Genomic DNA, 12,791 nt, shown 5'->3' with positions numbered 1-12,791 from the left:
GCAATGTTCATTCCAATGAGGACTTGAGTAGAAGCAAACCTAAGCCAATCGGAGGCTTGAAGGTGGGGTTGTCCCGCCTTCCGCCAGAGGGACCAATAGAAAGCGCAGGCGGCGTGTTTGAAAGCGAGGCCAAAGAGGGTGGGAGCGCGTGCTGCTGGGAGTTGTTCGGAGGTTGGCGGCGCGGGGCTGAAGGTCCTCAGGCAGAGTGATCATGTCGCACAAACAAATTTACTATTCGGACAAATACGACGACGAGGAGTTCGAGTACCGGTTAGTGCCGGCGCGGGGGCAATATCAAGGTCGTGAGTTTTGACAACTGAGGGCACGAGAAGTTGGTAACGGGGACTGAAACGGTAGAGTTGGCGCATGCGCGGGAGGTTAACGGGAATGGGTGCGTTGCGAGTGTGAGGCGCATGCGCGAAAGGTAGGGGGCAATCAAAAAAACCCCTAGAGTGATAGCGAATTTGGAAGGAGGCGTGGATGGTCGTGGTTAGAGTGTTCGAATGTTAGAATACTGACCACCCTCAGCTTTGCGGGTTTCTGGACCATTCTCTCACCTCAGTTGAGTAAACTGAACTTGCCTTCTTGAGACTGCTTGTATTACAGCCACACCGTAGAGCCTTCTGGGAGAAGGTGGCAAAGGCGAAGCTTGAATTTTCTTCGAGTCTTCAAAGTGAGGAGAGTTCTGAGAGAGCCTGAGTGTTGCTTATTAATCCATGGGAAAGGGGCGTGGTTGTCTGATTTGTTTTAGGAAGGGGGGCTTCGAGGAACTGGAGTGGAGTAAAACTGACCAGGACCACTGAGGAAAGACTTGATATGGCCCTAATAGATTACCGTCAAATGTTTGAAGGGCATCTACTTGGGAAGCAATTATGGAGTGTTTATAGGTTTCAGGTGTTCTGCTAAAGTACACGGATAAGCCATGGTCCCTGCTTTCAACAGACCTAAAAAGTATGTGGAAATACTGACAGGCTTCAGAAAGAAGATGATAATTGGTATAATAGAGCTATGTACCGGTAGATTGTGGTGGGAGCATGTAGGATTTACCAAACATGATAAAGAAAGGACTCCATACAGAGTTTGCATTTGATAAACTCTTAAGTCCATAATTCTAGATTAGAAAATAAAGCAACACAAAGAATTTTACAAATGTTGGCATTCCACTAATCTGTAGTAAGCGTTAATAGTTAAAACAACTGGAAGCTTGGTTTTTGTGTGTTTCTTGAGCCTAGTGCAGGGCTCTGAGCCTTCTGGAGAACTTGGTGTATGCTGTCAAATAACACTGTTTGCATTGTTTTTATGTCAAATCCTTGGGAAAAGATCCCCAGCCCTGGGATTTCACTGGTGGTCCAGTGGCTAAGATGGCAAACACCCAATGCAGGGGACCTGGGTTTAATCCCTGGTCAGGGAAGTAGGTCCCACACACTGCAACTACAATCCCGACCAAAAGAAAAAAAACACTCCAGCCCTGTTTGAACCCAATTAACTTTCTTTTCCTCAGCTGTTCTCTACATCTGAACTAGGCTAACTAAAATTGTGTGCTTAAAATGTCTTTGCAGGGCTAGGGAGACATCACTAGTTTCATCCTCTGGAGGATGTAAGTCTTGGCAGTGATATTTGATTTAAGGAAAGGTTTGTTTTGTTTTGGTCTAAATAGTCCTGGAAGCCAGTCTTTATGCCAGTCTTTATTAGGATGTAAGCTGTTTTCAGACATTTAAACCAGAATTGACTTACAGGTGGGGGGGAGGGCGGGTGGAATCCCTTTTACTTAGCACAGAGAGAGCATTCAGTGCAGTTTCACTGAACATAATCAAGTCTGGGTCACCCCAATTCAAGTAGTAATTTCTTTGCTATAAAAGGAGACTTATCCTTGGTTAGGAAAGCATGGAGTCTCCCCCAAAGAAGTCTCCTGGCACATCCTTTCAGAGTTGAAAAATGTAACTTATGAGGATAGATTTTAAAAGATAAGATTTTTCTATTTCATTCTTGGTGACGGGGCGGGTAAAAAAGTCTTTATTTCACCAGCAGATAAATTCAGGTCATCTCAGATTTAGTAACCAAATGGATTATGAGAAAAATGTTTGCCTTCAGGTGTTTGTAAAATTGTAAATTGTAAAACTTAAAAAGGGAGGGGATTGTGGACATTTTATACATAGGCCATAGACATTTATATAAGTATAAATGTATAAATAGATATCTTTGTTGTTGTTTAGTCGCTAAGTCATGTCCAGCTCTCTGCGACCGCATGGATTATAGCCCGCTAGGCTCCTCTGTCCATGGAATTCCCCACGAAAGAATACTGGAGTGGGTTGCCATTTCCTTCTCCATATATTTGATTTTATGTTCTGGCTCTTCCACACAGCACTGCCTGATAGGCCTTTCCTCTCTGAAATCACTTCTCTCCCTTCCTTACAACCCTGTTCAGAACCACCCCTAATTATTAACAGTCTGTGTGTGTGTTCTGGGGCTCCCATTATATTGTTTAAGAGTAATCAACTAGAGGACTGTAAGTGGCTATAATTTTGGCACTCATTCACGGGTGTTATTCATTAATATGTACTGTCTAATATACTTTCGTGAGAATTTACGTAACTTGGCCTGTAACTTGGGCTTTATTTCTAGCTGCCTTTGCACTACAATAAGATTTTATAAACTCCCTGCCATTACAAACTGGTTTCTCTTTTCTTGTCTGTCTTGGCTTTACCTGCTAGCCCCCTCATCTGAGAGATTGTACCCAGTTCTGATACAAATTTCCCACCTTCCCATGTTTCTATTACAGGCATGTCATGTTGCCCAAGGACATAGCCAAGCTGGTCCCTAAAACTCATTTGATGTCTGAATCTGAATGGAGGAATCTTGGTGTTCAGCAGAGTCAGGGATGGGTCCATTATATGATCCATGAACCAGGTCAGTGCAATGGCTGAAAGCAACCATGTAGGACCAAGGAAATGAAGGAATGATAGGTGGGGATGATTTATGGGTTTCTTAACTCACCAGCCATCTAGAAAAACAGGAGTGACCAAAAATAAGAAATAAAGTATCTGGGAGGTTCAGATGCAACCTGTCACTGGAGGGGGAAAAAAAAAAAAACTCCTTTAATCTCTAATTTAATCAGAATATACATATATTTAAAGGGCACATATATCTTGATGTAGAGATTATGGCCTCTTCTTCATTCTCTATCAGAAAGTGAATTCTGAGATGTGTTCCAAATAAACCAAGGAAAGTATATTTCTTGATAAGGCACCAGACACCAAACTACCAGGCAAAACTAATAAAGGACACCCCGGGGCTATAGAAAAAGCAAGAAAACTGATATTAACAATTCTGTGCTTGGCACACAAGCCAGGCTTCTGGGTCTGCTTTCTAAGGCCATATGCTTAACTCTTCATTTAGTTACAAAGATCTAAGTGGTGATAGCTGGGAAGTGGGAGTGGGACACACTATAGGTTGTGCATGGGATGGTGTGATTTCACTTACTCTTTAGCTCTCACTCTTTCAGAACCTCACATCTTGCTGTTCCGGCGGCCACTGCCCAAGAAACCAAAGAAATGAAGCTGGGGAGCCACTTTTCAGCCTCAAGCTTTACACAGCTGTCCTCACTTGCTAACATCTTCCTGATGACATAATTGTGTTGCCTTCTTGTTTCTCACTTTGATATTTAAAGGATTTTCAATACACTGAATGTGCTGGTGACTGCTTTGCTTCTTGAGCAGAACTGACAGGAAGGACCACAGCCCAGCTGGATGAGTGAGTGCTCTCTGGGTTGCAGCCTCAGCTAAGTGTGACCCCCAAAACCTACGTGAGCTCTGAATCCAGCAGCACACGCTTGACAGATGGAGAAAGCATCTGAGAATACGACCACGGCTATTACAGGGATTGTGTAAACTTGGCTGTTTTGGGTTTTTTCCTGCCAGGTGTTGTGTGTATGTTGATTTATGTTTCAGTATATTGGAAACTTCCATTTTATTCCAAGAAATCTGTTCCATGTTAAAAGCCTTGATTAAAGAGGAAATTTTTATAATCTAATTCTCTAATTGTTAAAGTTTTTTTTCCCCCCTCCTCTCAGGGCATCACCCTCACTATCATGGTTCTAATTATATGCCCTCCAGTAAGATAATGAAGCTCAGCTCTTTGTTAACATTGAGGTTTGTTTCAACATTGAAGTAACTGGTTTGTAACCTACTTTAAGTAGACTTTGCTGTCAAATATCTACTGAAATACATTTCACTCTTAACTACAGGCCTAAGAGAGGTTATATAGGACAACATCATCTCATCAAAACAAATCAGTTGTTTTCTATGGTCGGGTACTGCCGTTAACATAGTCTGATTTTTTCTGAAGGGCACTCAAGGGTTCTTGGGGCTTCCCTGGTGGCGCAGACGGTAAAGAATCTTCCTGCAATGCAGGAAACCCAGATTCGATCCCTGGGTTGGGAAGATCCTCTGGAGAAGGGAATGGCTACCCCACTCCAGTATTCTATTCTTGCCTGGAGAATTCCATGGACAGAAGAGCCTGGCAGGCTATAGTCCATAGGGTCACAAAGAGACTTTACACTTAACAAGGGTAAAGTGAGGCTGCTAGTATACTCCACTTCTTGACCAGCCTAAGGCTCCTGCATACCTATGGCCTGTTCACTCCAGAGTGGTTTGGGGATGTTTTCAGTGGTTCTCACTTTGGCCAAACATTGGAATCACCTGAGTAGCTTTAAAGTGCTGATGCCTAAGTCATTCCCAGGGAAGTTGACTTAATTGGTCTAGGGTATGGCCTGGATAAGTTACTGCACTGAGCTTTGAGGAAAACTGGATATTGTTGTAAACTGGATATTTAAGAGACATTTTGCCAAGTAATAGCTTACCTTCTACTTTTAATAGTAGTGCTAAGTAAGTGAGATTAATCTTCCCACTTTCTCTTAATCTTTCACTCATTCCGAGAGCAGTAGTCAGCAGTAGTTCAGGTGTGGTCCCTGGTCCGGAAGCATCAGTATCACCTGGAAACTCCTTAGAAGTGCTCATTCTTGGACTCCACCCTGCTGCTGCTGCTAGACCTACTGAATCAAACTCTGAGGGTTGGACACAGTGACATTTTAACAAGCTCTTTAGGTGATTCTGGTGCACACTTATGTTTGAGAACCCACTAAAAGACTCGGAGCTGATGTTGAGGGGTAGGGAGGAGGCATTTCAGGGAGGGGCTTGTCAAATATCACCATGATTATTAAGAAAGATACTGTAGCATATGGCTTATGCCATTAGGACAGCCCAGGTTTGTTTTTTTAGAGCCAAGACTCCCTTAATTGGAAAAACAAAACCGGGCTTATTACTTGAAGGTTCTAGAAGCCTGGCTCTGTCATTGACTGTAGTGTTTTTGTGGTTTCTGTGTAACATCTCTTCACCTTTTTGAGCCTGTTGCCCATCTGTAAAATGGGCATATCTCTCTCAGAGGGGTTTTAGGAGAGTAAAATCAGGCAGGTGTGGCTCAGTAGTTCTCCACGTGAAATTTTAGACCTTTACTACAAAAAGCAATGGCATCAGCATGACAGGAGGGTTTGTTAAATGCAGATCTCTGGCCCCACCCAAACGGCCAGAATCCTGTAGATTTAATCAGCATATTAAAAAGAACCCCAGACGATTGGCAGGAGTATTAAGTACTTTTAGACCAGAGACGAGTAAAACAAGTGGAAGCTGAGAATCCAAAGTGGACATGTGGTCCTCCCTTTGTCGCTGCCCTCACTTGTACCTACAAGAACGATTAACTGGGAGGGGTTATATTTAAAGCACCATCTGGAACAAGGTGGGGCAAGACTTCATTGTCAAAAAAGTTGAAGTAATTAGCTTTATCGTTTATAACAGAGACAAACGAAAGTTCCACACAATAAAAGCTCACCACCAGGATCTCATTAGCGCACAGGCAATCTTGACAATTTTTCTTGGTGTCCGTCCAACTTCCCCTTGCTACAGTGTAAAATCCCCTTTGACACCAGTGCCAGCCCCTGACCCCTCAGAATGAGTCAGGGATCACGAGTAACAGATAGTATGTGCACGCAAGAATTCGAACACTGAGCGGAGGTTAGAGTCAAGCGTCTCTTTACTTCCAGCACCAGCGGGGAGCATCACAAACACCTTAGAACCCCTCCAGCCCCCTCGGCTCCTTCCACTCCTCAGGTTCTTTCCTGAGAGAAAAGCCCCGCCCCCCGGCTAAGGCCCAGCCCCCTCGCTTCCGGGTGAGGGTGGCCACGTGGTTGTCGCCAATAACAACCCAGCACCACTCCCGCCCTCTGGCTAAAGCTCGCGAGCGATGGTGGACTACACCAATGGACCCATAGAAGTAGTCTGAGCGACGGCCTAAATAGCCAATTAATATGAGGTGAGTCTGAGGCGGGACTCTGAGTACGGAAGCTGCCCCGAGACAGGAGGGACGGAGAGAGGGAAAGACCCGGTGAAGGGGTAAGAGGCAGGTGAGAAGCTGGAAGAGCTCAGCAATCTGAAGCGTGGCGGGAAAAGACAGGATTCTGGGCTAGAAAGGGTGTGGAAGCCTGCAGAAGAAGGCTGCTGAGTTCTGGTCGGTGGTGGAAGGAGGGAACGCATTTAAAGGGGCCAAGGCCCAGGATAAGGTAGACATTTAAAGGGACAGGTGCCCCGAAGAGAAGAGACATATAAATATAAAAGCACAGATGCCCTGGATAGAGTCGACCCTAGAGAAGCCGAGCTCTGCAGACAGAAGACATTTTTAAGTGGTAGGTTCGGAAGAGAAGGACATTTTAAGGAGACTAGGACGGAGCATAGAAGACATTAAAAGAGGTATGGGCTAGAGTTTAAGAACACGTTTATTAAATGGACAGGGATAAAGGAGTCGATTGTCAAGGGCCTGGTGAGGAAAACTGTGCACTCCTCCTCTTCCCCATTGTCCTTTCTGGCTCCTCCAGGTTCCCTCCACCCCGGAATCCCTCCTCCCAGGCTGTGACCCTCAGTGCCCTGTAGACCTGGCTGGCCCCCAGTGCTTGCGACCCCTATTTGGGGGTCTGGGTGGCTACTGGAGGGCCTTCCAGAGGGGCAGAGAAAGCGGGACCATGGCGTCTAGGGCCTCTGAACCTCCGCCAGGGCGCAGCGTGACGGCGGGCATCATCATTGTTGGAGATGAGATCCTCAAGGTGTGTCTGGGACGGGAGGGGGGAGGGGCAGAATTCTCCGGTCCTTGGGAGCTTGCTCCACGTTCTGTTGAGGGAGGGTGAACCAGGGTGGGAGCCCTCTTGCTGCAGTAGGGCCCTGGAGTGAGTCCAAGATATTGGCGGAAAAGTGACCCTTATTCTTTCGATTACTCTGTTGAAAAACTTGTGGCAAAGTCCCTACAAATTGCCAAGCAGTATGGAGAAGGCAATGGCACCCCACTCCAGTGTTCTTGCCTGGAGAATCCCAGGGACGGGGGAGCCTGGTGGGCTGCCGTCTATGGAGTCGCACAGAGTCGGACATGGCTGAAGCGACTTAGCAGCAGCAGCAGGTAGGGGGAGGAGGACCTTTACAGAAATGACAAGGAGTCCAGCGTGTATAGGAGGTGCAGGTGCATGTATTATTTCAGAGTTATGTCCAGCCTATTTGGAAAAATGATCCAAAGCATTCAGGAGAGATATAAGGAAAGTACTAGAAGGGGGAAGTCTCTTCTGAATGATTAGGGAAGTCTCACTAGAGGTCATGATGGGCATCAGGTTTGTAATAGTAATACAAACCTGCTTACTAGGGCCTGGCAGTGTGCTTGTATTACATCACATATGTGATTTTCCTAATCCTTACAACAACCCTGTGATGTGGGTACTTTTATTACAAATCTAAATGAATAAATAATAAGACTGAGGCTCAGAAACGTTGAGAAGCTTTCCCTGAACAGCTAGTAAGTGGTAGGTGGGATTCCAGCTTGATTTGCATTTACTCCAGAGCCAACCTTAACCACTAAACTCTGTAGAGAAGTAGAAGGAGATGGGGCTGGAAAAGAAGAGTGCGTACACACCACAGACACACAGCCTCAAATATTGTGCAAAGGAATTTGAACTTTATTCTGTATATGGTTGGAAATAACAAGTGACTTTTGAGCCAAGAGTGACACAATCACAGTGACATGTTAGGAAGGTTGCTGCGGAGGCCTAGGGCAGAGTGCTGTGGCAGGACACTGGGAGCCTGGCCAGGGGTCTGTTGCCACCATCCAGGTGAAAAGTGCCAAGGACCTGTTTGGTGGCAGTAGGAACAAAGAAGAGAGCAGATGGAGAGACATTTCAGAAGTAGCATTGACAGCATGAAGGGCCTGACAGGCTGCAGACAGTGTCTGAGGGTGCCACTGACCAAAATGACAACGGCCAGGAATCTGAAGATGCCCTTAAGCACTTGGGGCCAGGGGACTGAAACTGTCAGGGCTGATGAGGAGGTGGATGAGTGGTCCACATAAAACTGATAATTGAATCTATAAGCAGAGAGGGGGTCGAGGTCCAAGCGCAGAGATGGAAGCCCAAGGTGGATCACATTACCCCTGACTCCTTTCACATGGATTTTCCCACTCTTGGGCCCAGTGTGGGCTTGTGGGCTGCCGGAGGTGGGTGTCCCCCAAAGAGCAGAGTGCTCCGTCAGCAGGCAGTTGCAGCTTGATCCTTCCTGCTTTGCCCTGCATCCCCACAGCACTGACACACTCATCTTCCCCATCCCCAATCTCCCAGGGACACACTCAAGACACCAACACCTACTTTCTGTGCCGGACACTGCGTTCCCTGGGGGTCCAGGTGTGCCGAGTCTCTGTGGTACCCGACGAGGTAGCCACCATCGCAGCTGAGGTCACAGCTTTCTCCAGCCGCTTCACCCACGTCCTCACAGCAGGGGGCATCGGCCCCACACATGATGATGTGACCTTTGAGGCAGTGGCCCAGGCCTTTGGGGACGAGCTCAAACCACATCCTGAGCTGGAAGCGGCCATCAAGGCCCTAGGAGGGGCAGGCTGGGAGAAACTGTCGCGAGTGCCCACCTCTGCCCGCCTGCATTATGGCACAGATCCTCGCACTGGCCACCCCTTCCGATTCCCACTAGTCTCCGTCCGAAATGTCTACCTCTTCCCGGGAATTCCGGAGCTGCTTCGTCGGGTGCTGGAAGGGCTGAAGGGGCTGTTCCGAAACACAGCTGTTCAGTTCCACTTGCGGGAAATGTATGTGGCAGCTAACGAGGCCTCTATCGCCCCCATCCTGGCTGAGGCCCAGGCCCATTTTGGGCGCAGGCTTGGCCTGGGTTCCTACCCTGACTGGGGCAGCAACTACTATCAGGTGAAGCTGACACTGGACTCGGAGGAAGAAGGGCCCCTGGAGGAGTGCCTGGCCTACCTGACTGCCCGTCTGCCCCAAGGATCAGTGGTCCCCTACGTGCCCAATGCCGTGGAGCAGGCCGGTGAGGCCGTGTACAAACTCACTGAGTCAGGTAGGGGCCTCCTGGGGAAGGGGCAGAAGGCAGCAGACCACCGGTGCCACCCTGGGTCTTAGAAGCAGTGGGCTGTTGAAGGCTTGCCGCAGATCCAAGAGAGGGTAGAAGATAGCTACAGCAGATCCATTCATTCTTCCAGTAAATATCAGTTGATATTTGAATCCATAAGCAGAGAGGAGGTCAAGGTCCTCCTTGAGTACCTCCTTTCAGCAACATTGTGCTGGGTGTTGGGGGTTTAGCTCAACAGGACAGAGGTACCCCTGCTCTGGACAAGGAGTTTTAACAGGAGAGGGGAATGTTAAAAAGGTAATCGTGCATGAGGGATCAGTGATGAGGGGGGTTCCACAGCAGGGAGATCAGCCTTGATCTGGGGTCGGAGAAGGCTTCCCTGGGTGAGTGACACATAAGCTGAGTGATGAGGATTTTCATGTGGCGCTAGTGGTAAAGAACCCCCTTGCCCATGCAGAAGACTTAAGAGACGCAAGTTTGATCCCTAGGTCAGGAAGATCCCCTGGAGGAGAACATAGCAATCCAGTCCAGTATTCATGCCTGGAGAATCCTGTGGACAGAGGAGCCTGGCGGGATGCGGTCCATAGGGTTCATAAAGAGACACAAGTGAAGCGACTTAGCACGCACACACGCAAGAATTTGGTTAGACCAGGAGATGGGCAAAAGGAAGCTGTGAAAGAGGGAAGGAAGCAGCATGAGCTTTAGGAGAATGAAAAGAAACCAGGACCCCCGAGGGAATACACTGAGGTGAAGGTGTGGCTAAATGGGGCAGGTGGCAGATGAAGGAACTGAACGCTGGGAAGATAGAGAGGGGCTTAAGCAAGGGCAGCTTGGCCCCCACTGCCCTCTGACAGCCCTATGTATCTAACTGATGCCCTCTTCCCTGCCTGCCTGGCAGGGTCTTCTCTGGGGGAGAAGGTGGCAGGCGCCCTCCAGACCATTGAGACTGCCCTGGCTCAGTACAGCCTCACCCAGCTCTGCGTGGGGTTCAATGGAGGCAAGGACTGCACTGCCCTCCTGCACCTCTTCCACGCCGCAGTGCAGAGGTGAGCTCACCCCCCTTGGGGGAGACCCCAGAGATAGAGCTGCCCCATTCGCTAGTTCCCCATCCTAAGAAGCAGGAAGGAAGGGGGGTGTCTGGGTGGGGCTTGGCAGGGTGATAGCCACAGTTACCTCTCAGTTCCGATCCTCCCCATATTTATTGAGCATCTGCCACCTGCCTGGTCCTGAGTATGGATGTGCGAGCCACCTTCCCCAACCACAGGGAGGTCACAGTCCTGTCTGGGAGGTAAGGCCTACATACTAGAAACGGGTGTGGGCTCCAGATTTGAGAAACCAGAGTGGGCTTGCCAGAGGAAATGGATTCTTCCCTTCGGATGAGAAGGACGAGGAAAAGGGAGGAGGGGGTGTCTGTTCCAGTGGCCAAAGGGAACAGAGCAAGCTCTCTGGGGAGTGTTTCCCTGCCCAACCTGGCAAGCCAATGGATCCTGCCCCCTCCCCAGGAAGTGCCCTGATGCTCAGGAGCCCCTCCAGATCCTGTATATCCGCAGCATCTCCCCTTTTCCTGAGCTGGAGCAGTTTCTACAGGACACCATCAAGAGGTACTAGGGGCCTTGAAGATTTGGGATCCCAGAGAGACTTGGGAGGGCCCACTCCTGACTCCCGGCACTCTTCCTCAGGTACAATCTGCAGGTGCTGGAGGCTGAGGGAGACATGAAGCAGGCCCTGAGTGAGCTGCAGTCACGGCACCCCCAGCTGGAGGCTGTGCTGATGGGCACCCGCCGCACTGACCCCTACTCCCGCAGCCTCTGCCCCTTCAGCCCCACCGACCCAGGCTGGCCTGCATTCATGCGCATCAACCCACTCCTGGTATGGGGAAGGGGGTTTATCACCTTCAGTCTCCTGTCCCCTGTCAGTCATTGCACCCTGGCTTCCTGGGGTGGGAGGGTTAGACCCTTGGGCTTGGATGAAATGGCCCCATCAGCCAAGGGCAGCAGTGGTATTTGTTCGTTCAGCCTTTTGATCAGGTTTTATTGAGCACTAATTCAACAGCAAGCATTGTGGACCAAACAGTGTCTTAGACCTGTGCTGTCCAATATGGTAGCCGTGAGCCATTTATTTACACTTGAATTGTAATTAACTGAAATGAAATATAAATTGCTTTAAAAAGTTGAATTGTATACTTTAAAAAGATGAATATCATGGCTTATGAATTATATCTCAATTTGTAAATTAAATACAATTCAAACTTCAGTTCCTTAGTTGTATGTTGTACTAGCCTTATGCCCAATAACTACCATGTTAGACAGCATAGATACAGACCATTTCCATCATTGCAGAAAGTTCTAATGGACAGCACAGGCTTACACAAATAGCCTTGAACAGCCTCTCCCTTTCCTCCTGGAAATTACATGCCAGTGGAGGGTAGACTGAAAATGGGGAGGGGAGGGATGGTTTCTCTCATTGATTGGTGTATACAGAGCAAGATGTACCAGAGAGTTCAGTAGCAGGCCCTCCCTCAGAGGCTAGGGGAGCAAAAGAACCGGGATAGGCCCTTTCCCAGGTAGATGAGGGTAGATGTGGGAGGGGGAGTATTTGTGACTCTGCTCTGACGCTGGCCTCCCAGGACTGGACCTACAGAGACATCTGGGACTTTCTGCGCCAACTGTTTGTCCCCTACTGTATCCTGTATGACCGAGGGTAAGGTTGGGGGAACAGGATGGGTATGTGGAAGACATGAGGGTGCTGGGACTGGGAACACCAAGCCCACCGCAAACCCACCATACCCCCCACCCCCCACCCAGCTACACGTCACTGGGGAGCCGGGAGAACACAGTACGGAACCCGGCCCTGAAGTGCCTGAGCCCAGGAGGACAGCCCACCTACCGACCGGCCTACCTGCTTGAGAACGAAGATGAGGAGCGGAACTCCCGCACATGACGGCCCACTCCTGCCCTTTCCAAGGAGGGAAGGAAGGAGGCCACCCTGGGGTCTAACCTGTCAATAAACCACTTCTCCTGTGCCTGTTGCTCTGGCTGTGCCTTTGTCTTCCTGCTTTAGGGAACGGGAGAAGCAAAAGGAAGCCAGGCCCTGGCAGCTTGGAGCCCCCAGTGCTCACTGTAAGGGGGATGGGGGGGCAGAGCAGGCTGGAAAGGAGCTCTCACTGATGATTTTCAGTGCCAGCCTCAGCAGGAGCCCAATAGAGGGCAGAAGCAGGGAGCAGTGCCAACCCTGGGGGGTGGGGGTAGGGACAACCAGGCAGTAGACCCAGGGTTTCAAGACCCAGGCTGGAAGAAGGGAAGCTGAGCTGGCCTGGCCATGGAGGATGAAAGATGGAGT

At 49.1% G+C, this 12,791-nt stretch overlaps 2 protein-coding genes across 5 annotated transcripts; both read left to right on the top strand.

The window, feature by feature from the left end:
• Positions 1-133: 133 nt before the first annotated feature.
• CKS1B (CDC28 protein kinase regulatory subunit 1B) lies at positions 134-4,003 on the top strand. Its single transcript, XM_052637781.1, has 3 exons — positions 134-270; positions 2,780-2,907; positions 3,503-4,003. The coding sequence occupies exons 1-3, from the start codon at positions 212-214 to the stop codon at positions 3,553-3,555; spliced, it is 240 nt and encodes a 79-aa protein (XP_052493741.1). The 5' UTR covers positions 134-211; the 3' UTR covers positions 3,556-4,003.
• A 2,302-nt stretch (positions 4,004-6,305) lies between these two features.
• Positions 6,306-12,474, top strand: FLAD1 (flavin adenine dinucleotide synthetase 1). Of its 4 annotated transcripts, none has more exons than XM_052636934.1 (8): positions 6,306-6,363; positions 6,923-7,147; positions 8,696-9,440; positions 10,351-10,498; positions 10,955-11,053; positions 11,132-11,321; positions 12,079-12,152; positions 12,257-12,474. In XM_052636934.1, the coding sequence occupies exons 2-8, from the start codon at positions 7,067-7,069 to the stop codon at positions 12,390-12,392; spliced, it is 1,473 nt and encodes a 490-aa protein (XP_052492894.1). In that variant the 5' UTR covers positions 6,306-6,363; positions 6,923-7,066; the 3' UTR covers positions 12,393-12,474. The 4 variants fall into 4 exon arrangements, with proteins under 4 accessions (XP_052492894.1, XP_052492892.1, XP_052492893.1 ...); XM_052636932.1 differs by lacking the exon at positions 6,306-6,363 and adding an exon at positions 6,412-6,454; XM_052636933.1 differs by lacking the exon at positions 6,306-6,363 and adding an exon at positions 6,414-6,443.
• Positions 12,475-12,791: the final 317 nt, after the last annotated feature.

Source organism: Budorcas taxicolor, chromosome 3 (genome assembly GCF_023091745.1).
Source record: "Budorcas taxicolor isolate Tak-1 chromosome 3, Takin1.1, whole genome shotgun sequence".
NCBI classification, from domain to species: Eukaryota; Metazoa; Chordata; class Mammalia; order Artiodactyla; family Bovidae; genus Budorcas; species Budorcas taxicolor.
Note: the sequence above shows the minus strand (reverse complement) of the source record. Positions and strands in the feature narration are given on the sequence as shown.

Coding starts and splice junctions, on each gene's coding strand:
- CKS1B (XM_052637781.1), top strand. CDS start 212: ATGTCGCACAAACAAATTTACTATTCGGACAAATACGACGACGAGGAG. Junction 271..2,779: donor GACGAGGAGTTCGAGTACCG/GTTAGTGCCGGC, acceptor TTTCTATTACAG/GCATGTCATGTTGCCCAAGG. Junction 2,908..3,502: donor TTATATGATCCATGAACCAG/GTCAGTGCAATG, acceptor TCACTCTTTCAG/AACCTCACATCTTGCTGTTC.
- FLAD1 (XM_052636934.1), top strand. CDS start 7,067: ATGGCGTCTAGGGCCTCTGAACCTCCGCCAGGGCGCAGCGTGACGGCG. Junction 7,148..8,695: donor TTGGAGATGAGATCCTCAAG/GTGTGTCTGGGA, acceptor CCAATCTCCCAG/GGACACACTCAAGACACCAA. Junction 11,322..12,078: donor TGCGCATCAACCCACTCCTG/GTATGGGGAAGG, acceptor CTGGCCTCCCAG/GACTGGACCTACAGAGACAT.